The sequence below is a fragment of the Chlorocebus sabaeus genome, chromosome 11 (assembly GCF_047675955.1).
Source record: "Chlorocebus sabaeus isolate Y175 chromosome 11, mChlSab1.0.hap1, whole genome shotgun sequence".
Taxonomy (NCBI): Eukaryota; Metazoa; Chordata; class Mammalia; order Primates; family Cercopithecidae; genus Chlorocebus; species Chlorocebus sabaeus.
The window spans coordinates 120034214-120061925 of NC_132914.1; the positions used below are offsets into that span (position 1 = coordinate 120034214).

At 45.5% G+C, this 27712-nt stretch overlaps 1 protein-coding gene across 1 annotated transcript in view; it reads left to right on the top strand.

The window, feature by feature from the left end:
- CCDC62 (coiled-coil domain containing 62) overlaps positions 1 to 27712 on the top strand; it is a 54576-nt gene that overhangs the window by 21367 nt on the left and 5497 nt on the right. The window contains exons 8-11 of the mRNA XM_008005064.3: positions 327 to 442; positions 3530 to 4255; positions 9144 to 9288; positions 18411 to 18560. Coding sequence (XP_008003255.3) covers positions 327 to 442; positions 3530 to 4255; positions 9144 to 9288; positions 18411 to 18560 — 1137 coding nt within the window. The remainder of the gene's footprint in view (positions 1 to 326; positions 443 to 3529; positions 4256 to 9143; positions 9289 to 18410; positions 18561 to 27712) is intronic.

The window sequence follows — 27712 nt, forward strand, 5'->3', positions numbered from 1 at the left end:
TTGAACTCCTGACCTCATGATCCACCCACCTCAGCCTCCCAAAGTGCTGGGATTACAGGTGTGAGCCACTGAGCCCGGCCTGTGTATCACGTTTAGTGCAGCAGATAGGGTCTTGCTTGTGGTGATCAAAGGCAGGGAGCCCAGCTATCCTAGCAAATCTTAGTGCTAACAAAGGAAAATTAAAAGCAGACATATTTAGCATATTTCCCTAGTAACTATCTGTTCTGTTTTAGGGTTTGTGAACTGTTTCAGGGAAACTGCCAAATTGTTGGTTCAGTTTAGTTTTGTTATTACATTTCATATTGATTTATCAATATCTATGACAGATTTATGTAAAACAACAGAGTGATCTGCAGTTTCTTAATTTCAATGTGGAAAATTCTCAGGAATTAATACAGATGTATGACTCAAAGATGGAGGACTCAAAGGCCCTGGACTCCAGGTAATCTCAGCAAGATGCAATTAATATGATCTTGTATTATATTCCATCAGTCAGTATTGACTGTGCACTTACTGTTGGCCAGTACTGACTACTATTCCCCATATGGTAGGAAATAAATGTGACCGGGTGCGGTGCCTCACACCTGTAATCCCAGCACTTTGGGAGGCCAAGGCAGGTGGGTCACCTGAGGTCAGGAGTTCGAGACCAGCCTGACCAACATGGTGAAATCCCATCTCTACTAAAAATACAAACATTAGCCAGGCATAGTGGCTCATGCCTGTAGTCCCAGCTACTCGGGAGACTGAGGCACGAGAATCACTTGAACCCCAGAGGTGGAGGTTGCAGTGAGCCAAGATCGCGCCATCATACTCCAGCCTGGGTGACAAGAGCCAAACCCCGTCTCTACTAAAAAAAAAAACACAAAAAATTAGCCGGGCGTTGTGGCAGGCGCCTGTAGTCCCAGCTACTCAGGAGGCTGAGGCAGAAGAATGGCGTGAACCCAGGAGGCAGAGCTTGCAGTGAGCTGAGATCCGGCCACTGCACTCCAGCCTGGGCGACAGAGCGAGACTCCGTCTCAAAAAAATAAATAAATAAATAAATAAATAAATAAATAGACCTGGCGCGGTGGCTCATGCCTGTAATCCCAGCACTTTGGGAGGCTGAGGCGGGTGGATCACGAGGTCGGGAGACAAGACCATCTTGGCTAACACGGTGAAACCCCGTCTGTACTAAAAATACAAAAAAATTAGCCGGGCGTGGTGGCACGCACCTGTAGTCCCAGCTATTTGGCAGGCTGAGGCAGGAGAATTGCTGGAACCTGGGAGGCGGACTTTGCAGCGAGCTGAGATCACGCCACTGCACTCCAGCCTGGGAGACAGAGTGAGGCTCCATCTGAAAATAAATAAATAAATAAATAAATAAATAAATAAATAAATAAATAAATAAATAAAATAAATGTGTGTGAGCTAATAATGACTTTCATAATCCTCAGTTGTAGGAAGACCTGATCTAAGAATTTTAGGCATGATCCTGATTTAGCCACTGGATAGAAGTGAATATGTTTAACCTGATTTGCCCTTCTGTTGTGCAGAAGGTTTTGAGCTAGAGTAGACACTACAGAGATGAATCATTCGTTCATCCATCCATCCATCCTTTCATCCATCCATCCATCCATCCAGCATTCAGTGTTTAGACACTAGGCTAGGACTTGGGCACATGTAGGTATATAGGACATGGCACTCGCCCAAAAGAAGTAATGCCAAGGAATGCATTGATCGCTGAGTAAGAGCCCCACTCCACCGAGGGCGATCTGCGCCCTTAACTGGATTTTCCTGCTTGCGTCATTAATAGCAAATATCTTCCCTTCCCTACAACAAGCAATGTGGGAATTAAATTGGTTTCTGTAAAATTAAAATATAAACATATAAAGTGTGGTTTAATTTAACAGGCATATAAGTGTACCACAGCTCAACTTAGTCTACTTTTCTAAGCCGAAATGTTACAAGGAGTCTTTGAAAGGGAAAGGGATTAGGGAAGCTCCCCATGACTGTTTGGAACCATGGGGGCTGGACTGGGTTGCAGCAGCGACTTTTCCTGGGAGAATGGAGTTGAGAGCAGCAGGGCTTAGTAGTTGCAGCACTGCCGCGATCGCCCTAGGCGTGTGGCGTGTGCCGTGTGCCGTGTGGCTGGGGCCGCCCTGCTTTCCGCTGTACTTGCTGCACTTTCCTTTGGGGCTCTCTGCGGGGGGTTGTGGCCTGTGGCTCTGAGTCCTAGCTGCTGCCACTGCCACCAGACTAAGAGTTCTCTTGCAGGCAGAAGCATCTAACATACTGGCTCTTTCTCCTTTTTCCTTTTTTTGAGATGGGGTCTTGCTCTGTTGCCCAAGCTGGCATGCAGTGGTGCAACCTTAGCTCACTGCAACTTCCACCTCCTGGGTTCAAGCGATCCTCTCACCGCAGCCTTCCAAGTGAGTAGCTGGGCCCACAGGGGTGTGCCACCATGCCCGGCTACTTTTTTTTTTCGTATTTTTTGTAGTTATGGGGTTTCGTTGTGTTGCCAAGGCTATCCTTCTCCTTTTTGACCTTCATTGCCTCTGGGAGGTACTAGATGAGTTGAGGTTATTCCTTAAAAGCTTAAAATGAGCTGGGCACCATGGCTTACACCTATAATCGCAGTGCCTTTGGAAGCTAAAGCAGAAGGATTGCTTGAGGCCAGGAGTTCAAGAGCAGCCTAGGCAACATAGCAAGACCCTGTCTCTACCAAAAAAAAATTTTTTTTTTTTTTTTTTTTGAGATTCACTCTTGTCACCCAGGCTGAAAGATTGCTTGACCCTGCAACATAGCAAGGATTGCTTGACCCTTGCAACATAGCAAGACCCTGTCTCTACCAAAAAAAATTTTTTTTTTTTTTTGAGTTTCGCCCTTGTCACCCAGGCTGGAGTGCAATAGCACTATCTTGGCTCACCACAACCTCCGCCTCCCAGGTTCAAGCAATTCTCTTGCCTCAGCCTCCCAAGTAGCTGGGAATACAGGCATGTTCTACCACGCCCGGCTAATTTTTGTATATTTAGTAGAGACAGGGTTTCTCCATGTGAGTCAGGCTGGTCTCAAACTCCTGACCTCAGGTGATCCACCCACCTCAACCTCTCAAAGTGCTGGGATTACAGGCATGAGCCACTACGCCCAGCCTCAAAAAAAATTTTTTTAAGCATAAAATAGTTTATGGCATTATGGAAAGAGAGAATTGTATTTCCTAGGTATCAGAATGATACAGATTAGAATACCTGAATACAAGTGACATGAAAAATTTTAAAGGAAGATTTATTAAAAGGTTTTGTCACATTTCTGTAGGATTCTTTTTGCTCATGTAGACAGTGCAATAAGAGGTGAGGATGGAAAAGGGAATGTGGGCTTGGTGGTCAGAAAGGCTTCCTGGAGAAGGTTGGGCTAGAATTGGGCTCTGAGGTTCTGAGGTTCAGACGAATGAGTCTAATTGGGAGTTAGCTCTACTGAGTTTTGGGTGAAATGTTTAGAATGATAGTATCAAGTATAGCTTATAACCTCAATTTTTCTTATAATGCCACCATAGCAGAGACATGTGTTTATCAGACCTTGAAAATAACCACCCAAAAGTCGATATTAAGAGGGAAAAAGATCAGAAGTCACTGTTTAAGGACCAGAAATTTGAAGCCATGTTGGTTCAGCAAAATAGGTCAGACAAGAGCTCTTGTGATGAATGCAAAGAGAAGAAACGACAGATCAATACTGCGTTTGGGGAGAAAAGTGTAATTACGCTGTCATCCATATTTACCAAAGACTTAGTAGAGAAACACAAGTCTTGGTCTCTGGGAGGAAAAACCCAGATTGAACCTGAAAACAAAATTACATTGTGCAAGATCCATGCAAAATCACTAAAATGTCCTGGCACTGGGGTTCAGAACGAAGAAAAACAACCCGCAGAAACGCCCACTTTATCTGATGAGAAGCAGTGGCACGATGTCAGTGTTTACCTGGGCCTGACCAACTGCCCAAGTTCAAAACAGCCAGAAAAGCTGGATGTAGAGTGTCAAGATCAGATGGAAAGGTCCGAAATCTCATGCTGCCAGAAAAATGAAGCCTGTCTGGGCGAAAGTGGCACGTGTGACTCCAAGTGCTGCCACCCGAGTAACTTCATAATTGAAGCCCCAGGCCACATGTCTGATGTGGAGTGGATGAGTATTTTCAAGCCTTCCAAAATGCAGAGAATTGTCCGCCTCAAATCTGGGTGCACGTGTTCAGAAAGCTTCCGTGGGACACAACGTGACTTCCCGGCAAGGTGAGTAACATTCACGTCCGTAAACACCCGTGGAGCACACATGCCAATATTTAGAAATACAACGGGTGACAGAAGCCACGCCATACCTACTGTTAATCCAGAAGCTGTGTTTGCTAACAGAGATCTTCCTTAGGACCAATGGTTCCCTCTTTTCGTCACAGCATGGACTGTTGAGTCTTTAATTATAGAGGCTCTATTAGATTCCAGGGACGTGTTTATACTGAGGACGGCTTCTGAGGCAAAGGTTTTGTTTAAAAACAAAAGCAGTTGTTATGACTTGGGCAAGTATGTTTTATTAAAAAGCAAACGGGTGGATCGCGGCACAGAGTGGAATGCCGCCCTAGAGCATTCCTCGCCCCAGAAGCCGTTCTGAATTGACACGCTGACCATTTCTGGTCCAGATGGCATATAACCTAGACACCACATAAAAATTTCTCTTGATGCATTGTGGTGGCTTATGCCTGTAATTCTAGCACGTTGGGAGGCCAAGGCAGGAGAGTCACATGAAGCCAGGAGTTTGAGACCAGCATGGGCAATATAGCGAGACCCTATCTCTACGCTTTTTTTTTTGGAGATGGAGTCTAGCTTTGTCACCCAGGCTGGAGTGCAGTGGCACAATCTTGGCTCACTGAGACCTCTGCCTCCTGGGTTCAAGCCATTCTCCTGCCCCAGCCTCCCAAGTAGCTGGGATTAAAGGCACACACCACCATGCCCAGCTAATTTTTGTATTTTTAGTAAAGATGGGGTCTCACCATATTGGCCAGGCTGGTCTCGAACTCCTGACTTCAAGTGATCCACCCACCTTGGCCTCCCAAATTGCTGTAATTACAGGCGTGAGCCACCACGCTTGGCCTCTACATATTTTTTAAGAATTGTTTTTAAGTTAGCTGGGCATGGTGGTGTACACCTGTAGTCCCAGGATTGGGAGGCTGAGGCAGGAGGATCACTTGAGTCCAGGAATTTGAGACTAGCCTGGGTGACATAGTGAGGCTCCATCTCCACAAAAAAAAAATTTTTAATTTGCTGGGCATGGATGGCAAACACCCGTGGGAGGATCACTTGAATTCAGGAGTTTGACACGGCAGTGAACTATGATTGTGCCACTGCACTCCAGCTTGGGCAACAAAGTGAGACTATTAAAAAAAAAAAAAAAGTATCATCGCTCTTTTTTAAAAAATTGAGATGAGGTGATACTATCTAGCCCAGGCTGGTCTCAAACTTCTGGGCTTAAGCAATCTTTTCACCTGTGGGGATGACAGGTGTGAGCCACCACACCTGGCATCTCTCAGCTCTTATCCAGGGTCACTTAGTGTATTTACATATCCAGCCATGCCTGCCTTTGCGTTCATTCAGTTCGTATCTGTTTGAGACTTTCCGTCGCCCAAACTTTCTCAATTTTTCAAAATCATTCAGGAAGGAGGATACTTGTATTGAACAAGCTGGTAAGTTATTGGCTTTTTTAAGAGAAGAAAATGGATTAGTTGTTAGCGTACGCTGCCTTATTCAGGCTTGTCTTATTGTTAGAATAGCTAAATCTTGTGTGTGAGTGGCGTCATAATAATGTCTGCTATTTTTAAATAAAGCATAGCTCTTTAGTCTTAAATTACAGAAAGGATGAAGTTTCCATATTGAGAGGCGTATTTTTTTTTTTTTTTTTTTTGAGACGGAGCCTCACTCTGCCACCCAGGCTGGAGTGCAGTGGTGCAATCTCGGCTCACTGCAAGCTCTACCTCCCGGGTTCACGCCATTCTCCTGCCTCAGCCTCCCGTGTAGCTGGGACTACAGGCGCCCGCCACCACGCCTGGCTAATTTTTTTGCATTTTTAGTAGAGACGGGGTTTCACCGTGTTAACCAGGATGATCTCGATCTTCTGACCTCGTGATCCGCCCGCCTCGGCCTCCCAAAGTGCTGGGATTACAGGCGTGAGCCACCGCACCCGGCTGAGAGGCGTATTTTAATCATTACATCGGCTTTTATAGGATTTTATGATTAAAATTTATTTCTAGTGCTTAATTATTTGGAGTGTCCTTTGGCTCTTTAATTTTATTTTGTTTATTTATTTCCTTTGGCCCTTTTAGAAACTTGAATTGTTTAAAGGTCATACAGATAGTCATTCTGCCAGTTGCGAATTATTTTAAAAAGTCGGTCGTCACGCTAAATGTCATCTATTCATATTTGGTCTTTAAAGATCTTTGGATAATTGCAAGTATCATGGCACAACTGCCTATTTTTCACTACTGAACAAGGACACTCATATATTAAGGGACAAGCTTATGTCAGATAGTTTTAAGAGCATAGAGGATTAAATTTAATGTACGAAATAAGTGCAAATTTACATTCAGAGTTTCTTTCAAGGCCCTTTTGACCTCACCGACTTAAAATGATTGAAGTGATTGGCCTGTTCTGCCAGCAGAGACGGATGCCAAGATATCACATGACAAATATGTGATTAAGTAGAAAGATAATTATGTTTTTCTATTTTTCCATAGATTATAAGAACTTGCTTACCTACTTGATTATCTAACTAAAATGTTCACATTTGTGCCAGCATTCCATTTGACAAACAGGTTTACCCATGCAGCCTGTTCTCACTTTGTTGTAGGTTACAGGGGAGGAAGCAGTTCTAGTGCCTCTGGTCTGTTCCAGAACAGCTTTTCTGTCAAAATCAGGCGGATCACCTGAGGTCAGGAGTTCGAGACCAGTCTGGCCAACATGGTGAAACCCTATCTCTACTAAAAATGCAAAAATGAGCCGGACATGGTGGCACACGCCTGTAGTCCCAGCTACTCGGGAGGCTGAGGCACAAGAATCGCTTGAACCCAGGAGACGGAGGTTGCAATGACTCAAGATTATGCCACTGCACTCCAGCCTGGGCAATAGAATCGGACTCAGTCTCAAAAAAAAAAAAGTCATTGGCCAGGTGAGGTGGTTCATGCCTGCAATCCCAACATTTTGGGAGGCCAAAGCAAGGAGGATCTCTTGAGTTCAGAAGTTCAAGGCCGTAGTGGGCAACATAGTGAAACCCCATCTCTAAAGATAACAAAAATAAATAAATAAATAAATAAAGCCTTTAACAAAAATCAATCTCAAAAACTGAAAACCTAAAATTTTCACAAGTATAACCTTATTCCATGTTTTTTTTTTTTCCCTTTTTTTTTTTCTTTTTAGAGATAGGGTCTCACTGTCACCCAGGCTGGAGTGCAGTGTTATAGTGATAGCTCACTGCAGCCTCTAACTCCTGGGCTCAAGTGATCCCACCTCAGCCTCCCAAGTAGCTGGGACTACAGGCAGGAATCACTGCACTTGGCTCTTTTTTTTTTTTTTTGAGATGAAGTTTTGCTCTTGTCCCCTAGGCTGGAGTGCAATGGCACGATCTTGGCTCACTGCAACCTCTGCCTCCTGGGTTCAAGCGATTCTCCTGCCTCAGCCTCTCGAGTAGCTGAGATTACAGGCGTGCGCCACCATGCCCGGCTGATTTTTGTATTTTTTAGTAGAGATGCAGTTTTATCATGTTGGCCAGGCTGGTCTCAAACTCCTGACCTCAGGTGATCTGCCCTCCTCAGCCTCCCAAAGTATGGGGATTACAGGTATGAGTCACCGCACCCAGCCGGCTCTTTTTTTTTTTTTTTTTTTTTTTTTAATAATTAGTCTATTTGGCCGGGTGCGGTGGCTCACGGCTGTAATCCCAGCACTTTGGGAGGCCAAGGCGGGTGGATTACAAGGTCAGGAGATCGAGACCATCCTGGCTAACATGGTGAAACCCCATCTCTACTAAAAATACCAAAAAAATTAGCCGGGCATAGTGGCGGGCGCCAGTAGTCCCAGCTACACGGGAAGCTGAGGCTGGAGAATGGCATGAACCTGGGAGGCGGAGCTTGCAGAGAGCCGAGATCGCGCCACTGCACTCCAACCTGGGCGACAGAGCCAGACTCTGTCTCAAAAAAAAAAAAAAAAGAATTAGTCTATTTTAATTTTTTCCTCCCTTTTAGATGATCCTATCTCTAGAACGTTCAGTTCATTGTGTTTTTAGGAGGACATTCTTTATTCTATAGTTACCTTTATCTAATAATTTTGTTTTAATTCTTTTTTTTTTTTTTTTTTGAGACAGAGTCTCACTTCATTGCCAGGCTGGAGTGCAGTGGTGCGATCTCGGCTCTCTGCAACCTCCACCTCCTGGGTTCAAGCAATTCTCATGCCTCAGCCTCCTGAGTAACTGGGATTACAGGCACGTGCCACCACACCCAGCTAATTTTTTATTTTTGAGGCAGAGTCTCGCTCTGTCGCCTAGGCTGGAGTGCAGTGGCATGATCTTGGCTCACTGCACGCTCTGCCTCCCGGGTTCATGCCATTCTCCTTCCAAGTAGCTTCAGCCTTCTGAATAGCTGGGACTAAGGTGCCTGCCACCACGCCCGCCTAATTTTTTGTATTTTTAGTAGAGATGGAGTTTCACCGTCTTAGGATGGTCTCGATCTCCTGACCCTGTGATCCACCCACCTCGGCCTCCCAAAGTGCTGGGATTACAGGCATGAGCCAACGCGCCCGGCCACACCCAGCTACTGTTTATATTTTTAGTAGAGATGGGGTTTCACCATGTTGGCCAGGATGGTCCTGATCTCCTGACCTGTGATCCACCCGGCTCAGCCTCCCAAAGTGCTAGGATTATAGGCATTGAGCTACCATGCCCAGCCTTGTTTTCATTCTTATTTGCAAAAGGTGTGCATTAACTTATAATATTCTATTCCAATCTATAATGTTCTACTCAAACTTGCACTGCTTCAACAACAAAAACACTTGTTTGTCCTTTTAAGATACTTTTAAAAGTATAAGAGTGATCTATGTATGATATTGTTTTAAGATATCTGTTTTTGTTGGGTTTTCTTATTCATAGTGAGCTAATTGCCATCCAAGATTCCCACTCTTTGGGTTCTTCAAAATCTGCCTTGAGAGAGGATGAGACAGAGTCCTCTTCCGATAAAAAGAACTCACCTAAGAGTTTGTTAATCTGCAAAGATGCACCAGCATTCAATGAAAAGGTTTGTATTTTGCTTAGAAATTCGCAGCTTACTCAAGTCAGACCTCTCACCAAAGGCTTTTAATGCTCCTCTAGCAACCACTGTTAGCTTGCTTATTTTGGCTATTCCTCCGTTTTGTTTTGTTTTTTTTTCAATTCTAGGATTTTAAGATGCTTTTAAGGCAATCCTGTTATTTATTTTATTATTTTGTGTTTGTTTTGTTCTGTTTCTTTGAGACGGGGTACTCAGTCAACCAGGCTGTAGTGCAGTGGTACAATCATGGCTCACTGCAGCCTCAACCTCCTGGGTTCAAGCGATCCTCCTGCCTCAGCCTCCCGAGTAGCTGCAACTACAGGCACATGCCACCACTCCCAGCTAATTTTCTTATTTTTTGTAGAGACAGGGTCTCAATTTGTTGCCCAGTCTGGTCTTGAACACTTGGGCTCAAGTGATCTTCTTGCCTTGGCCTCCCAAAGTGCTGGGATTACACATGTGAACGGCTGTGCCGGGACTACTTTTTTTTCTTCCAAGAAAGATTGTTTGTTTGTTTACTTATTGGCAACTTGATACATGTGGGTTGTAAAAAAAAAAAAAAAAAGAAGGAAGAAAAAGAAAAACCACAAGAACAATACAGAAATGTACACCCAGAAGATATCACCCAACTTCCTGGTCTCAGCTGCCCCTTCCGCCAAATACACAACCCCTGGCAGTGTCTAGAGAGACCCCAGGTGACACGTTGGTGGGCTTGCTTACAGATTTCTCTATCTGCAGAGACATGCATACAGACTAATGTGTGGTAAATGGGATTTCATTACATAAGAAAATGTCTGGCCAGGTACCGTGCCTCATGCCTGTAATCCCAACACTCTGGGGGACCAAGGTGGGAGGATCACTTAAGCCCAGGATCAGCATGGGCAACATAGCAAGACCCTGCCTCTATTTTTTATTTCAATAAAATTTTAAAAACATAAAAAAGGAAAACATCGCCAGGTGCAGTGTCTCACGCCTGTAATCCCAGCACTTTGGGAGGCCGAGGTGGGCAGATTACCTGAGGTCAGGAGTTTGAGACCAGCCTGACCAACATGGTGAAACCCTGTCTCTACTAAAAATACAAAAATTAGCCGGGCATAGTGGAGGGCACCTGTAATCTCAGTTACTCGGGAGGCTGAGGTGGGAGAATGGCTTGAAACCAGGAGGTGGAGGTTGCAGTGAGCTGAGGTTGCGCCATTGCATTCCAGCCTGGCAACAGAGCGAGATTCTGTCTCAAAAACAAAAACAAAAAAAAGGAAAACATCTAACATCTATGATTTACCAGGATACCAGGGTGGCAAATTGAAATCTTCATCCCACTAATGGGATTACAGGCATGAGGTGCTGTACTGGCCAGACATTGTCTTATATAATGAAGTCCCATTTACCACACATTAGTCTGTATGTGACAGACTAATAGTGACACATTCATTACACCCAAACCCCTTTGGAATTCTTCCTCTGCCCTGTGCATCCCTCCCTATTCCCAGACAACCACTGGTCTCTTTTCTGTAACACAGATTAGTTTGCATTTTCTAGAATTTTATATTAATGCGTTCAAACTTTTGTGTCCCTCTTGTTTCTTTCACTCAGTGTAATTATCTTGAGATTAATCTATGTGACTGTGTGTATAAATAATTCCTTTTTGTTGCTGAGAAGTATCCTATTGTGTGGATATATTAGGTTGGTGCAAAAGTAAATATGGTCTTTGTCATTAAAAGCAATGGCAGGCCATTAAAAGTAATCCCAACTCTTTGGGAGACTGAGGCAGGCGGATCACTTGAGGTCAGGCGTTCCAGACCAGCCTGGCCAGCACAGTGAAACCCCCTGTCTACTAAAACCACAAAAATTAGCTTGGTGTGGTGGCATGTGCCTGTAATCCCAGCTACTTGGGAGGCTGAGGCAGGAGAATTACTTAAACTCAGGAGGCGAGGGTTGCAGTGAGTCAAGATCATGCTACTGGACTCCAGCCTGGGTGACAGAGCGAGACTCAATCTCAAAAAAAAAAAAAAAAGAAAAAAAAAGGTAATGGTAAAAACCACAAATACTTTTTTTTTTTTTTTTTTTTTTTTTCTGAGACGGAGTCTTGCTCTGTCACCCAGGCTGGAGTGCAGTGACGCGATCTCGGCTCACTGCAAGCTCCACCGCCTCCCGGGTTCACACCATTCTCCTGCCTCAGCCTCCCAAGAAGCTGGGACTACAGGCGTCTGCTGCCACGCCCGGCTAATTTTTTTTGTATTTTTAGTAGAGATGGGGTTTTACCGTGTTCGCCAGGATGGTCTCGATCTCCTGACCTCGTGATCCACCTTGGCCTCCCAAAGTGCTGGGATTAGAGGCGTGAGCCACCGCGCCCAGCCCGCAATTACTTTTGCACCAACCTATTACCACAGTGATTTAGCCATTCACTTGTGAATGGACATTTGGGTTGTTTCTGGTGTGCTGGGTAATACAAATAAAGCTGCTTGCATATTTATGTGTAAATAAGTCTTGGTATACTTTTTTTTTCATTTATCTAAGAATGGAATGCTAGCTAGGTCATATGGTAGGTGTATATTTAACCTTTTTTTTCTTTTTTTAGAGACAGGGTCTCGCTGTGTCACCCAAGCTGGAGTGCAGCGGCACAATCATGGCTTCCTGCGGTCTCAAACTCCTGGACTCAAGTAATCCTCCCACCGCAGCCTCCCAAGTAGCTGGGACCGTAGGCATGAACCATTACACCCAGCTCACTTTTAAATTTTTTGTGGAGACGGGGTCTTGTTATGTTGCCCAGGGTCGTCTCAAACTCCTGACCTCAAGCAATCCTCCTGCCTCAGCCTCCCAAAGTGCTGGGGTATATTTAACATTTTAAGAAACTGCCAGATGTTTTCCAAAGTACCAGTGACATTCCCACCATCAGTGTATGACGGTCCCAGCTGCTCCAGATTCCAGTTAATACTTGCTATGATCCATTTTTAAATTCCAGACATTCTAATAGGTATGAAGTGGTATCTCAATGTGGTTTTAACTTGCAGTCCCCTAATGACTAACAATGTTGTGCATCTTTTCACACACTAAACCACCATATATTTATAGCTTTGTTTTCAACTGATAGAGAAGTTCTAGCCAGTTATTCAATCCCAAAGAGACACTATTCTTTATGTCTGTGTAGAATATCCCTTCTTTAATTACTTCTCGAGATTTACCTCCTCTCTGCACTATGCTAATAAAACACTTATCAGGCCGGGGATGGTGGCTCATGCCTGTAATCCCAGCACCTTGGGAGGCTGAGGCGGGTAGATCACCTGAGGTCAGGAGTTGAAGACCAGCCTGGCCAACATGGTGAAACCCCATCTCTATGAAAAATACAAAAATTAGCCAGGTGTTATAGCTCATGCCTTGGTCCCAGCCACTCAAGAGGTTGACGTGGAAGAATTGCTTGAGCCCGGGAGGTGGAGGCTGCAGCAAGCTGAGATTGTGCCATTGCACTTCAGCCTGGGCGACAGAGCCAGATCCTGTCTTAAAAAATAATAATAGGCCGGGAGTGGTGGCTCATGCCTGTAATCCCAGCACTTTGGGAGGCCGAGGCAGGTGGATCACTTGAGGTCAGAAGTTCAAGACCAGCCTGGTCAACACGGTGAAACCCCGTCTTTACTAAATATACAAAAATTAGCCAGGCATGGTGGCAGGTGCCTGTAAACTCAGCTACTCAGGAGACTGAGGCAGGAGAATTGCTTGAACCTGGGAGGCAGAGGTTGCAGTGAGCCGAGATCGCACCATTGCACTTCAGCCTAGGCAACAAGAGCGAAACATCGTTCCAATAATAATAATAATCATAATAAATTTGTTGAGTTAATGTTTATTTCTCCTGTTCATCATTTGGAATCACATGGTAAACACATTTTAAATTCTCTTTTTAAAAAGGAGAGAAAAGGTCGGGCGTGGTGGCTCAAGCCTGTAATCCCAGCACTTTGGGAGGCCGAGACAGGCGGATCACGAGGTCAGGAGATCGAGACCATCCTGGCTAACATGGTGAAACCCCGTCTCTACTAAAAAATACAAAAAAACTAGCCGGGCATGGTGGCGGGCACCTGTAGTCCCAGCTACTCGGGAGGCTGAGGCAGGAGAATGGCATAAACCCGGGAGGTGGAGCTTGCAGTGAGCTGAGATCCAGCCACTGCACTCCAGCCTGGGTGACACAGCAAGACTCCGTCTCAAAAAAAAAAAAAAAAAAAAAAAAGAGAGAGAAAAAAAGATTTTTTTTCTTTTTGAGGCAGAGTCTCACTCTTGTCACCAAGACTGGAGTGCAGTGGCACGATCTTGGCTCACTGCAACCTCCGCCTCCCGGATTCAAGCAATTCTCCACCTCAGACTCCCAAATAGCTGGGATTACAGGTGTGTACCATCACACCCAGCTAATTTTTCTGTATTTTTAGTAGAGATAGAGTTTCACCATGTTGGCCAGGCTGGTCTTGAACTCCTGGCCTCACATGATCCACCCACCTCAGCCTCCCAAAGCATTAGGATTACAGGTGTGAGCCACCGCACCTGGCCATAGCCAGATGGGATTTCACCATGTTGACCAGGCTGGTCTTCAACTCCTGACCTCAGGTGATCTACCCGCCTCAGCCTCCCAAGGTGCTGGGATTACAGGCATGAGCCACCATCCCCGGCCTGATAAGTGTTTTATTAGCATAGTGCAGAGAGGAGGTAAATCTCGAGAAGTAATTAAAGAAGGGATATTCTACACAGACGTAAAGAATAGTGTCTCTTTGGGATTGAATAACTGGCTAGAACTTCTCTATCAGTTGAAAACAAAGCTATAAATATATGGTGGTTTAGTGTGTGAAAAGATGCACAACATTGTTAGTCATTAGGGGACTGCAAGTTAAAACCACATTGAGATACCACTTCATACCTATTAGAATGTCTGGAATTTAAAAATGGATCATAGCAAGTATTAACTGGAATCTGGAGCAGCTGGGACCGTCATACACTGATGGTGGGAATGTCACTGGTACTTTGGAAAACATCTGGCAGTTTCTTAGAATGTTAAATATACCCCAGCACTTTGGGAGGCTGAGGCAGGAGGATTGCTTGAGGTCAGGAGTTTGAGACGACCCTGGGCAACATAACAAGACCCCGTCTCCACAAAAAATTTAAAAGTGAGCTGGGTGTAATGGTTCATGCCTACGGTCCCAGCTACTTGGGAGGCTGCGGTGGGAGGATTACTTGAGTCCGGGAGTTTGAGACCGCAGGAAGCCATGATTGCGCCACTGCACTCCAGCTTGGGCGACAGAGCGAGACCCTGTCTCTAAAAAAAGAAAAAAAAAAAGGTTAAATATACACCTACCATATGACCTAGCTAGCATTCCATTCCTAGATAAACGGAAAAAAAATGTGTCTATACAGCCGGGCGCAGTGGCTCACGCCTGTAATCCCAACACTTTGGGAAGCCAAGGCGGGTGGATCATGATGTCAGCAGTTCGAGACCAGCCTGACCAACATGGTGAAACCCCATCTCTACTAAAAATACAAAAAAAAAAAAAAAAAATTAGCTGGGCATGGTGGTGGGTACCCATAATCCCAGTGACTTGGGAGGCTGAGGCAGGAGAATCGCCTGAAACCGGAAGGCGGAGGTTGTAGTGAACTGAGATTGTGCCACTGCACTCTAGCCTGGTCAATAAGAGCAAAACTCCATCTCAGAAAAAATAAAATAAAATAAAATAAAACGTGTCTATACAAAGACTTACTATACATGAATATGCAAGCAGCTTTATTTGTATTACCCAGCACACCAGAAACAACCCAAATGTCCATTCACAAGTGAATGGCTAAATCACTGTGGTAATAGGTTAGTGCAAAAGTAATTGTGGTTTTTGCCATTACTTTTTTTTTTTTTTTTTTTTTTTTTGAGATTGAACCTTGCTCTGTCGCCCAGGCTGGAGTCCAGTAGCATGATCTTGGCTCTCTACAACCCCCGCCTCCCAGGTTTAAGCAATTCTCCTGCCTCAGCCTCCCGTGTAGCTGGGATTACAGGCACACGCCACCACACCAGGCTAATTTTTGTATTTTTAGTAGACGGGGATTGCACCATGCTGGCCAGGCTGGTCTGGAATGCCTGACCTCAAGTGATCCGCCTGCCTCAGTCTCCCAAAGTGTTGGGATTACTTTTAATGGCCTGCCATTGCTTTTAATGACAAAGACCATACTTACTTTTGCACCAACCAATATATCCACACAATAGGATACCTCTCAGCAACAAAAAGGAATTATTTATACACACAGTCACATAGGTTAATCTCAAGATAATTACACTGAGTGAAAGAAACAAGAGGGACACAAAAGTTTGAACACATTTTTATAAAATTCTAGAAAATGCAAACTAATCTGTGTTACAGAAAAGAGACCAGTGGTTGTCTGGGAATAGGGAGGGATGCACAGGGCAGAGAATTTCCAAAGGGGTTTGGGTGTAATGAATGTGTCACTATTCTTTGTGGTCATGGTTTCAGGGATGTATACATGTGTCAAAACTCATCAGAGTGTACATTTTAGTTGTATAGTTAGTTGTATGTCAGTTATACCTCAGTAAAGCGGTTCAATTTTTTTTTTTTTTTTTTTTTTTTGAGACAGAGTCTCGCCCTGTCGCCCAGGCTGGAGTGCAGTGGTGCAGTCTCGGCTCTCTGCAAGCTCCACCTCCCGGGTTCATGCCATTCTCCTGCCTCAGCTCCCCTAGTGGCTGGGACTACAGACGCCCGCCACCATGCCCAGCTAATTTTTTTTTGTATTTTTAGTAGAGATGGGATTTCACCGCGTTAGCCACGATGGTCTCCGTCTCCTGACCTCATGATCTGCCCACCTCGGCCTTCCAAAGTGCTGGGATAACAGACGTGAGCCACCGTGCCCAGACAAAGCTGTTGAATTTTTTAAGCTATAACTATGAGGGAAAATATTAGCTATTACCTTTTTTAGCTCTTGGAGACTCTTTTCCAATGTTTGCATCAGTTTTTCTGAGGCAGTACTTAACATTGCATGCCTACATTCCATATGTACACACAGATAAATTCAGCAGATGTTAGTTAAACATCTACATGTCAGGTCAGTAGTGATCATTGATGATAGAAATTAGAAATTAAGTTTTCTTAAAAAAAAAATCAGGTGGTGGCTCAAGCCTGTACTCCCAGCACTTTTGGAGGTCAAGGCAGGGGGATCACCTAAGGTCGGGAGATTGAGACCATCCTGGCCAGCATGGTGAAACCCTGTCTCTACTAAAACACAAAAAATTAGGCGGGCATGGTGGCGCATGCCTGTATCCCAGCTACTCGGGAGGCTGAGGCAGGGGAATCGCTTGAACCTGGGAGGAGTTTGGAGCGAGCCGAGATCACACCACTGCACTCCGGCCTGGCGACAGAGCAAGGCTCCATCTCAAGAAATTAAAAAAAAAAAAAAAAAAAAAATCAGGGCCAGGTACGGTGGCTCACGCCTATAATCCCAGCACTTTGGGAGGCTGAGGCGGGCAGATCATGAGGTCAGGAGATTGAGACAATCCTGGCCAACATGGTGAAACCCCATCTCTATTAAAAATACGAAAATCAGCTTGGCGTGTGGCGCACACCTGTAGTCCCAGCTACTCGGGAGGCTGAAAGGCAGGAGAATCGCTTGAACCCGGCAGGTGGAGGTTGCAGCGAGCCGAGATCGCGCCACTGCAATCCAACCGGGTGACAGAGTGAGACTCCATCTCAAAAGAAAAAAAAAAAATCTAGGCCCCTTCGAGAGCAGTTGGCAATGACTCATTTTCGTGCTAAACTTCAAATCCCAAAGTTGAAATTTAATAGGAATAAATGAAGGCACATACCCACATATTTTTCAAGGCTTATAAGCCTTTAATGTTGTCTTATTTTGCAAGTATTTTGACATGCTAAATACAGCCTTGACAAGTTGGTTGAGGAGAGTTAACTAATGTCTAGGATTCTTTTATCACATGGGTGTTACTTCATTAGCTGTAGCAAGTTCTGTTTAAGTCAAATTATTTAACTGAGTAGGTTCTAAGAAATAAAAGGGGTTGGGTGCAGTGGCTCACGCCTATAATCCTAACACTTTGGGAGTTCAAGGCAGGTGGATCACCGGAAGTCGGAAGTTCAAGACCAGCCTGGCCAACATGGTGAAACCCCGTCTCTACTAAAAATACAAAATTAGCTGGGCGTGGTGGCGGGCACCTGTAGCCCCATCTACGTGGGAGGCTGAGGCAGGAGAATCACTTGAACCCAAGAGGTGGAGGTTGCAATGAGCTGAGGTCACACTATTGCACTCCAGCCTAGGCAACAAGAGCAAAACTCCATCTCAAAAACAAAAAACAAAAAACAAAAAACAAAAAAACAGGCCGGGTGCGATGGCTCACGCCTGTAATCTCAGCACTTTGGGAGGCCGAGGCAGGTGGATCATGAGGTCAGGAGATGGAGAGCATTCTGGCTAACACAGTGAAACTCCGTCTCTACTAAAAAATACAAAACAAAATTAGCCGGGCATGGTGATGGGCGCCTGTAGTCCCAGCTACTCGGGATGCTGAGGCAGGAGAATGGTGTGAACCCGGGAGGCAGAGCTTGCAGTGAGCTGAAATCGCGCCACTGCGCTCCAGCCTGAGCAACAGAGCAAGACTCTGTCTCAAAAAAAAAAAAAAGAAAGAAAGAAAAGGAATTAATTTAATTATTCTTATTCTACTATTTGATGTTCTGCTTTGCTTTGTAACACCTAAACCAAAGAAATATTCACAGGTGATCAGGTGTAGTGGCTAACACCTATAACCCTAACACTTTGGGAGGCCGAGGCAGGAGGATGACTTGAGGCCAGGAGTTCAAGATTAGCCTGAGCAACATAACGAGATCCCACCTCTACCAAAAAAAAAAAAAAAAAAAAAAATTAGCTGGGTGTGGTTGCACACACGTATGGTCACAGCTTTTCAGGAGGCTGAGGCAGGAGGATCACTTGAGCCCAGGAGCTTGAGGCAGTCAGTTGTGATCATGCCACTGCATTTCAGCCTGGGCAACAGAGCAAGAGAACAAAAGAAAAAATATTCCTAGGTAGTTAGCATTTGTGTTTGTAAACCTAAGCATTTAAAGGTGCCTCTTAATTTCCTGTAGGCTTCAATTGTGTTACCCTCCCAGGATGATTTCTCGCCCACGAGCAAGCTCCAACGTTTGCTGGCGGAATCTCGTCAGATGGTGACGGACCTGGAGCTGAGCACGCTGCTGCCCATCAGCCATGAGAATCTCACTGGCAGTGCCACAAATGTATGCGTTTCATTTTCTCTTGACTATATTTGTCACATCCAAATGCACCACTAAACACCAGTGTGCAAATATCACTGGCAGGGCGGCCTTTCTGTTAGAGGAAGTTTCTGTGTCTCTAGGGAGGAAAGGGAACATGCTTGTTTTAAGGAGGAAAAAGTTACACTCAGATGTCACTGGACCCAAACTTCCTCTTTCTAATGATCTGGGGCATATGAAGATAAATTCTTGGGGATTTTTTTTTGGGGGGGGTGAGGGTACAGTTTTGCTCTTGTCGCCCAGGCTGAAGTGCAGTGGCACGATCTCAGCTCACTGCAACCTCCACCTCCTGGGTTCAAGTGATTCTCCTGCCTCAGCCTCCCAAGTAACTGGAACTAAAGGCATACTCCACCCTGCCCAGCTAATTTTTGTATTTTTAGTAGAGACGGGGTTTTTTGTTTTTTTTCTGAGACGGAGTCTTGCTCTGTGCCCCAGGCTGGAGTGCAGTGGCGCGATCTCGGCTCACTGCAAGCTCCGCCTCCCGGGTTTACGCCATTCTCCTGCCTCAGCCTCCCGAGTAGCTGGGACTACAGGCGCCTGCCACCACGCCCGGCTAATTTTCTTGTATTTTTAGTAGAGACGGGGTTTCACTGTGTTAGCCAGGATGGTCTCGATCTCCTGACCTCGTGATCCGCCCGTCTCGGCCTCCCAAAGTGCTGGGATTACAGGCTTGAGCCACCGCGCCCGGCCCGAGACGGGGTTTTACCATGTTGGCCAGGCTGGTCTCGAACTCCTGACCTCAGGTGATCCACCCACCTTGGCCTCCCAAAGTGCTAGGATTACAGGCGTGAGCCACAGCAGCACCCAGCCGGAAATATTTTGAAAAACAAATTTTATTATACAAAGTTTCAAGTCCAGGCCCGGTGGCTCACGCCTGTAATCCCAGCACTTTGGGAGGCCAAGGCGGGTGGATCACCTGAGGTCAGGAGTTCGAGACCAGCCTGACTAACATGGAGAAATCCCGTCTCTACTAAAAATACAAAATTAGCTGGACATAGTGGCGCATGCCTGTAATCCCAGCAACTCGGGACGCTGAGGCAGGAGAATCGCTTGAACCCGGGAGGTGGAGGTTGTGGTGAGTCGAGATCGTGCCATTGAACTCCAGCCTGGGGGACAAGAGGGAGAGACTTCATCTCAAAAAAAAAAAGAAAAGAAAATTTCAAATATGCACCGAAGTAGAAAGAATGGCACAGTCACTCACCTTTGACCACCATCGATTTTATCTTACCCCATCCATACACATTTTCTCTGGAAGCATTTTAGAGCGAATCTCAGCATCATATCATGTCACTCATAAATATTTCATGATCATGATGTCTAACAGATATGGACTTTTAATTTTAATTTTTTTTTTTTTTGAGACTGAGTTTCACTCTTGTTGCCCAGCCTGGAGTGCAATGGCACGATCTCAGTTCACTGCAATCTCTGCCTCCTGGGTTCAAGTGATTCTTCTGTCTCAGCCTCCAAAGTAGCTGAGATTACAAGTGCACGCCACCGTGCCTCGCTAATTTTTGTATTTTTAGTAGAGACGGAGTTTTACCGTGTTGACCAGGCTGGTCTTGAACTCCTGACCTCAAGTGATCCACCCGCCTCGGCTTCCCAAAATGCTGGGATTACAGGCATGAGCCACCCTGCCTGGCCTAATTTTAATTTTTTTAATTAATTAATTTATTTTTGAGACAGCGCCTTCCTCTGTTGCCCAGGCCGGAGTGCAGTAGCTATTTGCAGGCGTGATCACAGCTCACTGCTGCCTCAAATTCCTGGGCTCAAGCGATCCTCCCACCTCAGTCTCCCAAGTAGCTAGGACCACAGGCATGCACTACCATGCCCACTATGTTTCCCAGGCTGGCATTGAACTCCTGGCCTCAAGTAATCCTCCTGCCTCAGCCTCCCAAAGTGTTGGGACTATCGGCATGGGCCACCATGCTCAGCTTATTTATTTTTCAGAGACAGTCTTGCTCTATCACCCAGGCTGGAATGCAGGGCCAACTTGAGCCTCCGACTCCCAGGCTCAAGTGATCTTCTCACCTCAGCCTCCTGAGTAGCTGGGATTACAGGTACACAAAACCACACCCAGCTGATGTTTTTATTTTTTGTAGAGACGGGATCCCACAATGTTGCCCAGGCTGGTCTCAGACTCCTGGGCTCAAGTGATCCTCCTGCCTCAGCCTCCCAAAGTGCTGGGATTACAGGCATGAGCTACTGCACCTGGCCTGGCTTTTCTTAACAGTGTCTTTTAAAAAGCGAAATTTAAAATTTTGATTACTTCCAACTTAAACAGGTTTTTTATTTTTTATCTTTTTAAAAAAAAATTTTTTGAGACAGTCTCACTGTGTCGCCCAGGCTGGAGTGCAATGGCGCAATCTCGGCTCACTGCAAGCTCCGCCTCCTGGGTTCACGCCATTCTCCTGCCTCAGCCTCCCGAGTGCCTGGGACTGCAGGCGCGTGCCACCACGCCCGGCTAATTTTTTGCATTTTTTAGTAGAGACGGGGTTTCACCACGTTAGCTAGGATGGTCTCCATCTAATGACCTTTTGATCCACCCACCTCATCCTCCCAAAGTGCTGAGATTACAGGCGACCACACCCGGCCTATTCTAGTAGTTTTTTTGTAGATTCCTTAGGATTTTCTACACAATCATGTCATTTATGAATAGAGACAGTTTTATTCCTTTTTCCAACATTTATGCCTTATTTCATTTTCTTCCCTTACTGCTCTGGCTAGGACTTCCAGATGAGTGTTGAATAGAAAGAGGAGAGCAGACATCTTTGTCTTATTTCATGAAATACTCTCTGATGGCATTTCTTGCTTAGTCCTTCTTCAGATTAGTATTTTGTTAGATTCAGAGTTCCCTGGAGCATTTTCTATGTGATGCGAATAGATCCAAAACTAACATTAATCATTTTAGAATCAAGATGCTCATTGCCATGAGCCTAAACAGGTAGTTGCAGAGATTACCTTAAAGAAGAACAGGATCCAAAAATAGAAGTTTTTCAAAGTATACCATGTGTGCCCTATAAGCTTTTCAAAGTGGAAACCGTGCTGGACTCTAGTGTTTCCTAGGAAGATTTCTTCTTCACAAGCTGTCTCTGAGGCATTAGTGAAGCTTTGCATTTATACTGGGTCAGAGGAACGTTTTTATGCCAAAACTGTTTTGGTGCTTAACTATCCCTTTAAATGTATGCGGTGAGGCTGCTGCTTCCCCTGTGTCTGGGGAGAACCTTTATGACTTTTCTGGTCATTCTTTGGCAGCTATTTCTTTAAAATCTATTTTTTAAAATTGAGATATAGGCCAGCCATGGTGCCTAACACCTGTAATCCTAGCACTTTGGGAGGCCAAGGCAGATGGATCACTTGAGCCAAGGAGTTTGAGACTACCCTGGGCAACATTGGGAAACCCCACCTGTACAAAAAAAAAAAAGTTTTTTTAATTAGCTGGACACCCTGCCATGTACCTGTAGTCCCAGCTACGCAGGAGGCTGAGATGGGAGGATCACTTGATCCTGGGAGGTCACGACTGTAGTGAGCCGTGATCTTGCCACTGCACTCCAGCCTGGATGACAGAGTGAGATCCTATATCAAAAAGAGAGAGAGAGAGGATTCACATTTTATTATTTACATACAATTCACCCTTCTAAAGTGTACGATTCAGTGGTTTTTTAAATCATATTCATAAAATCGTGCAGCCACTACCCCTATCTAATTCTAGAATATTTTAATCACCCCAAAAGGAGACCCCACACCCACAGCCACAGCCACTGGCTACCACAATCTACTTTCTGTCTCTATGGATTTGTTGGACAGATAATTTTAATCAGAATTTGTTGAATAGAATTCAAGGGATCCATGAACTTTGATGGAATAAAGATTGCATGCTAGTTTTTTTGTTTTTATATATATATATATATATATAGATATATAGTTTTGAGACAGAGTCTTGCTCTGTCACCCAGGCTGGAGTGCAGTGGTACGATCTTGGCTCACTGCAAGCTCCGCCTCCCAGGTTCACACCATTCTCCTGCCTCAGCCTCCCCAGTAGCTGGTACTACAGGCGCCCGCCACCACGCCTGGCTAATTTTTTTTTTTTTTTTTGTATTTGTAGTAGAAATGGGGTTTCACCGTGCTAGCCAGGATGGTATCAATCTCCTGACCTTGTGACCCACCCACCTTGGCCTCCCAAAGTGCTGGGATTACAGGCTTAAGCCACCACGCCCGGCCTATTTTTTAATTTTTATTTTATTTTTGAGAAGGAGTTTCACTCTTTCCTCCACTTCTTGGTTCAAGCGATTCTCCTGCCTCAGCCTCCTGAGTAGCTGATATTATAGGTGTGAACCACCATGCCTGGTTAATTTTTTGTATTTTTAGTAGAGACAGGGTTTCACCATGTTGGCCAGGCTAGTCTCAAACTCCTGACCTCAAGTGATCCTCCCAACTTGGCCTCCCTGTGTGCTGGGATTATAGGCGTGAGCCACTGCGCCCGGCCCAAATTCACATTTTCCAAACAAGAGTTATAGCAACAGATGTCTCCTCCTTGTCCTCATGGCTTCAGGTTGTCCTTTCAACCTCTTCTTTAGGGTTTTATGTCAAATTCCTGAGATATAATCAAGCACTCCCTCATTTTTGTCCTGCTAGTGTGGCGCTGTGTGTGTGTGTGCCTACACGTGTGTGTGTGCATGCGTGTGTGCGTGTTTATCTGTCTCCATCAGAGTGCACATCAGATACCCGACAGGTGACTGCGTCCATGCCTCCTGCTCACTGTGAGCGCCTCAGGACCCTTCTCCACCTTGGCACCCTGGCTGCAGCACCCAGCATCTGCCACAGGGGGTCTCAGGGCCTACCTTGAATGGAACTGATAGGAACATGCAGAAAAAAGACAAAGCTGGCCAGGTGCAGTGGCTCACACCTATAATCCCAGCACTTTGGGAGGCTGAGGTGGGACGATCCCTTGAGGGCAGGAGTTCAAGTTCTGCTGGGGCAACATACCAAGACCTTGTCTCTACAAAAAATTTAAAAATTAGCTGGACATGGCCAGGCGCGGTGGCTCACGCCTGTAATCCCAGCACCTTGGGAGGCTGAGGCGGGCGGATCACGAGGTCAGGAGATCAAGACCATCCTAACACGGTGAAACCCTGTCTCCACTAAAAATACAAAAAAGTTAGCCAGGCGTTGGTGACCTGTGACTGTAGTCCTGGATACTTGGGAGGTGGAGGCAGGAGGATCGCTTGAACATGAGATCAAGGCTACAGTGAGCTATGATCACACCACTGCACTGCAGCTTGGGCCATAGACTGGGACACTATCTAAGAAAAATAAAATAAAATTAGCTGGATGCAGTAACTCACACCTGTAATCTTAGCTCTTTGGGAGGACTACACAGGAAGATTGCCTGAGCCTGGGAGTTCGAGACCAGCCTGAGCAAGAAAGCGACACCCCATTGCTAAAAAATAAAAAATAAAAATTAGCCAAGTGTAGTGGCTCACGCCTACAGTTCCAGCTACTCAGGAGGCTAAGGTAGGAGGATCATGACTTTGAGCCCAGGAGTTCAAGGCTACAGTGAGCCATGATCACACCATTGCACTCCAGCCTGGGCAACAGAGCAAGACCCTGTGTCAAAAAATATATTTTTGTGAGAGTGTTTGAGCTAGAAAGAACCAGAAGAGATATCTAATTCCAACGTTACATTTTACAGGAAGGGAAAAATGACCGAATCTCTTTACTCAACATCCTACAGCTAGAATCAGAAAATCATTTAATTGAAAAAACTGTTGGCTCCAGATAGCATATATTTTCTGGTACATTAACTGATTCTAGAGATATTGGGAAGACAGAATTTAAATAACAGGGATTTACTTGGCAACATGCTTTACAAACTCCTCCCCCCATGCCTTTGTACTGAGTACAGCTAGGTACAGAAAAAGCAAATAATTTTGTTTAAAAATTCTTAATTTCTGCAATAAGGAGGCAGGGTAAAGTTCTGAGCAGCCTGTGTGCTTCTCCAGGGCTTTGCCATCTGTTGCTACAGACAAGGGTTGTAATTCAGAGCCTTGCTGTGAGACAGGCACTCTCCCACGTTGCCAGGGAGCATGAAATGATTCAGTCCTCCTGGGGGGGAAATTGGCAGTGTTTTCTAAAAATCACCGAAGAACTGACGCTTTGACAATGCAGTGGCACCTTGGGAATCTCTCCCACTAATACTTCTGCATGTGTATGAAATGGCATAGGTGCATGTGTTTCTTTGCAGCACTGCTTTACGATAGCAAACGGTAGCAGGCCACCCAGTGTCCAGCAAAAGGGAACCGAGGGAATAAGCTGTGATCCACCCACACGGTGGAGTTCTGAGCAGCCGTAGAACAGAATGAGGTGCTCTAGGATGTGGAAATATTTCCAGGTATATTGCTAAGTGAGAAACGTGCAAGATACTGAAGGTTCATATGGCATTCCACATACGTAAGGAGATGGCCAGGAGCAGTGGCTCAGACCTGTAATCCCACCACTTTGGGAGGCCAAGGTGGGAGGATTGCTTGAGACCAGGAGTTCAAGACCAGCCTGGGCAACATAGCTAGACCCTGTCTCTACAAAAAAAAAAGGTTTTTAAAAACATGAGTGGGGTATGGTGGAGCACACTTGTAGTCCCAGGCCCTCAGGAGGCTGGGACAGGAGGATCTGCAGTGAGCTGCGACTGAGCGACTGTATTCCAGCCTGAGCGATACAGCAAGAGCCTGTCTCAAAAAAAAAAAAAAAAAAGAAAGAAAGAAAGAAAAGAAAGGATGGAAATAAGAACATATATTTGTACAAGGACACAGTGGAAAGATGATATAAATTTTACCAGTAGGAGGGATGAGGGATGAGGTAGAAGCGGAACTTCTCAGTTTATACCTGTTTTTATTATTTTGATTTTTAAACTATTCAAGAAAAACTCCAATAATTTAAAAATAGACAAAGGAGAAAAAAGGAGTGAGAGTAAGAGGAAGCACAGCTGAGCACACTGCCTCATGGCAGGCTTCCTCCTTGCCTCGAGGGTGGGAGTGGGGAGCAGACCCTACCATAAACTGAGCTTGGAGTTGTGCCTGCTGCATGGGCCTGGCCGTTCTGATTGCTGGCTTGAGATGGTTGGTGTTACCTGTCGGGACTCTTGGCCTTTCTTGTGGCAGGCTGAAAAAACCTGCGAGTCCCTTTTAGAATGAAGTTTTTAAATGAATAAGAGAGAACACAGCATGGTAGCAAGGCACGGTGGTTCATGCCTGTAATCCCAGCACTTTGGGAGGCCCAGACAGGCGGATCACCTGAAGGCAGGAGTTCCAGACCAGCCTGGCCAACATGGCGAAACCCCCTCTCTACTAAAAATACAAAAATTACCCGGGCATAGTGGCATGCCTGTGATCCCAGCTTCTCAAGAGGCTGAGGCAGTAGAATTGCTTGAACCCAGGAGGGAGAGGTTGCAGTGAGCTGAGATCGCACCACTGCACTCCAGCCTGGGCAACAGAGCGAGACTCTGTCTCAGAAAAATAAAAAAGAAAATCAGATGGTAAAATACATGGGCAATTTGCATAAAGAGGAAGCAGCATGAGTAAAAGCACAGAGGCCTGAAAGCACCCTTGGGTGCCCCTGAGGAACTGTGAGGGATCCCGGCGTGGGTGGAATGCAGGCCACACAGACAGGAGGAGGTGAGAAGGTGGGCTCACCTGCAAGCCAGGGGTCACCACGGAGTGCACCAGCGTCTTTCCGGGCATCATCTCCCCTTCATTCCTCCCCCTTACCTCTCCACTCCCCTCCGTCCCCTTTTCCCCACCCAGACACCTAAGCAGGCTAACGAGGCAGCGCAGCACTTAGAGTTGCTGATGCTTAACTACTGACCACTGTTTTCAGCAGGGCTCACTTAGGGCTCACTGGATCGGTGCCTGTGTTAGGGCTGACAACGAGCCAGTTATATCTGGGCATTAGCTGATGGCCAGCGTGTAGCTGTGACACACATGATAAAGCAGACAGAGAAGTCCTAGATTAGAGACAAAGGGGACCCCCACACATGAATGGGAAGTCAAGAAGCCTTTGTTGGATGGGTGGATGGCAATTGTATGCAGTCACTTCGTTATATTTTGTTCATTTCCTAAGGTCTTATTTATTTATTATTTTCTGAGACCTGGTCTCACTCTGTTGCTCAGGCTAGAGTCCAGTGACACGATCATGGCTCACTTGCACCTCAAACTCCCAGGCTCCAGCGGTCCTCCCACTTCAGCCTCCTGAATATCTGGGACTATGGGTGTGTGTCCCCACGCCTGGCTAATTTTTTTTTAAGTATATTTTTTGTCTCCCTGTGTTGCCCAGGCTGGTCTCAAACTCCTGGACTCAAGAGATCCTCCCACCTCAGTCTCCCAAAGTGCTGGGATTGCAGGTGTGAGCCACCACACCCAGCCCCTAAGATCTTTTTTAAATTGACAATAATTGTATATATTTACAGTGTATAGTGCAATGTTATAATATGTATATAACGTAGTGGAATGACTAAACCAGCTGTATCTATCACCTCTCAGATTTATCATGTCTTTGTAGTGGAAATATTTAGAATCTATTCATTTAACAATTTTGAAACATATAATACATTATTATTGGCTGGGCACAATGGCTTACACCTGTAATCCTAGCCCTTTGGTAGGCTGAGGCGGGAGAATCACGGGAAGCCAGGAATAGGCAACAATGGGAGACCCTGTCTCTAAAAAAAAATTTTTTTTTAACACAATACATTATTTATTTATTTATCTTTTTTTTCTTTTCTTTTCTTTTTTTTGATACAGAGTCTCACTTTGTCACCAGGCTGGAGTGCAGTGGTATGATCTTGGCTCACTGCAACCTCCACTTCCCAGGTTCAAGCGATTCTCCTGCCTTTCAGCCTTCCAAGTAGCTGGGACTACAGGCGCCCGCCACCACGCCCAGCTAATTTTTGTATTTTTAGTAGAGACGGGGTTTCACCATGTTGGCCAGGATGGTCTCGAGCTCTTGACCTTATGATTCGCCCGCCTCGGCCTCCCAAAGTGCTGGGATTGCAGGCGTGAGCCACTGTGCCTGGCCAAAACATTTTTATTAACCATAGTCATGGTGCTGTGCAGTAGATCACTGAAACT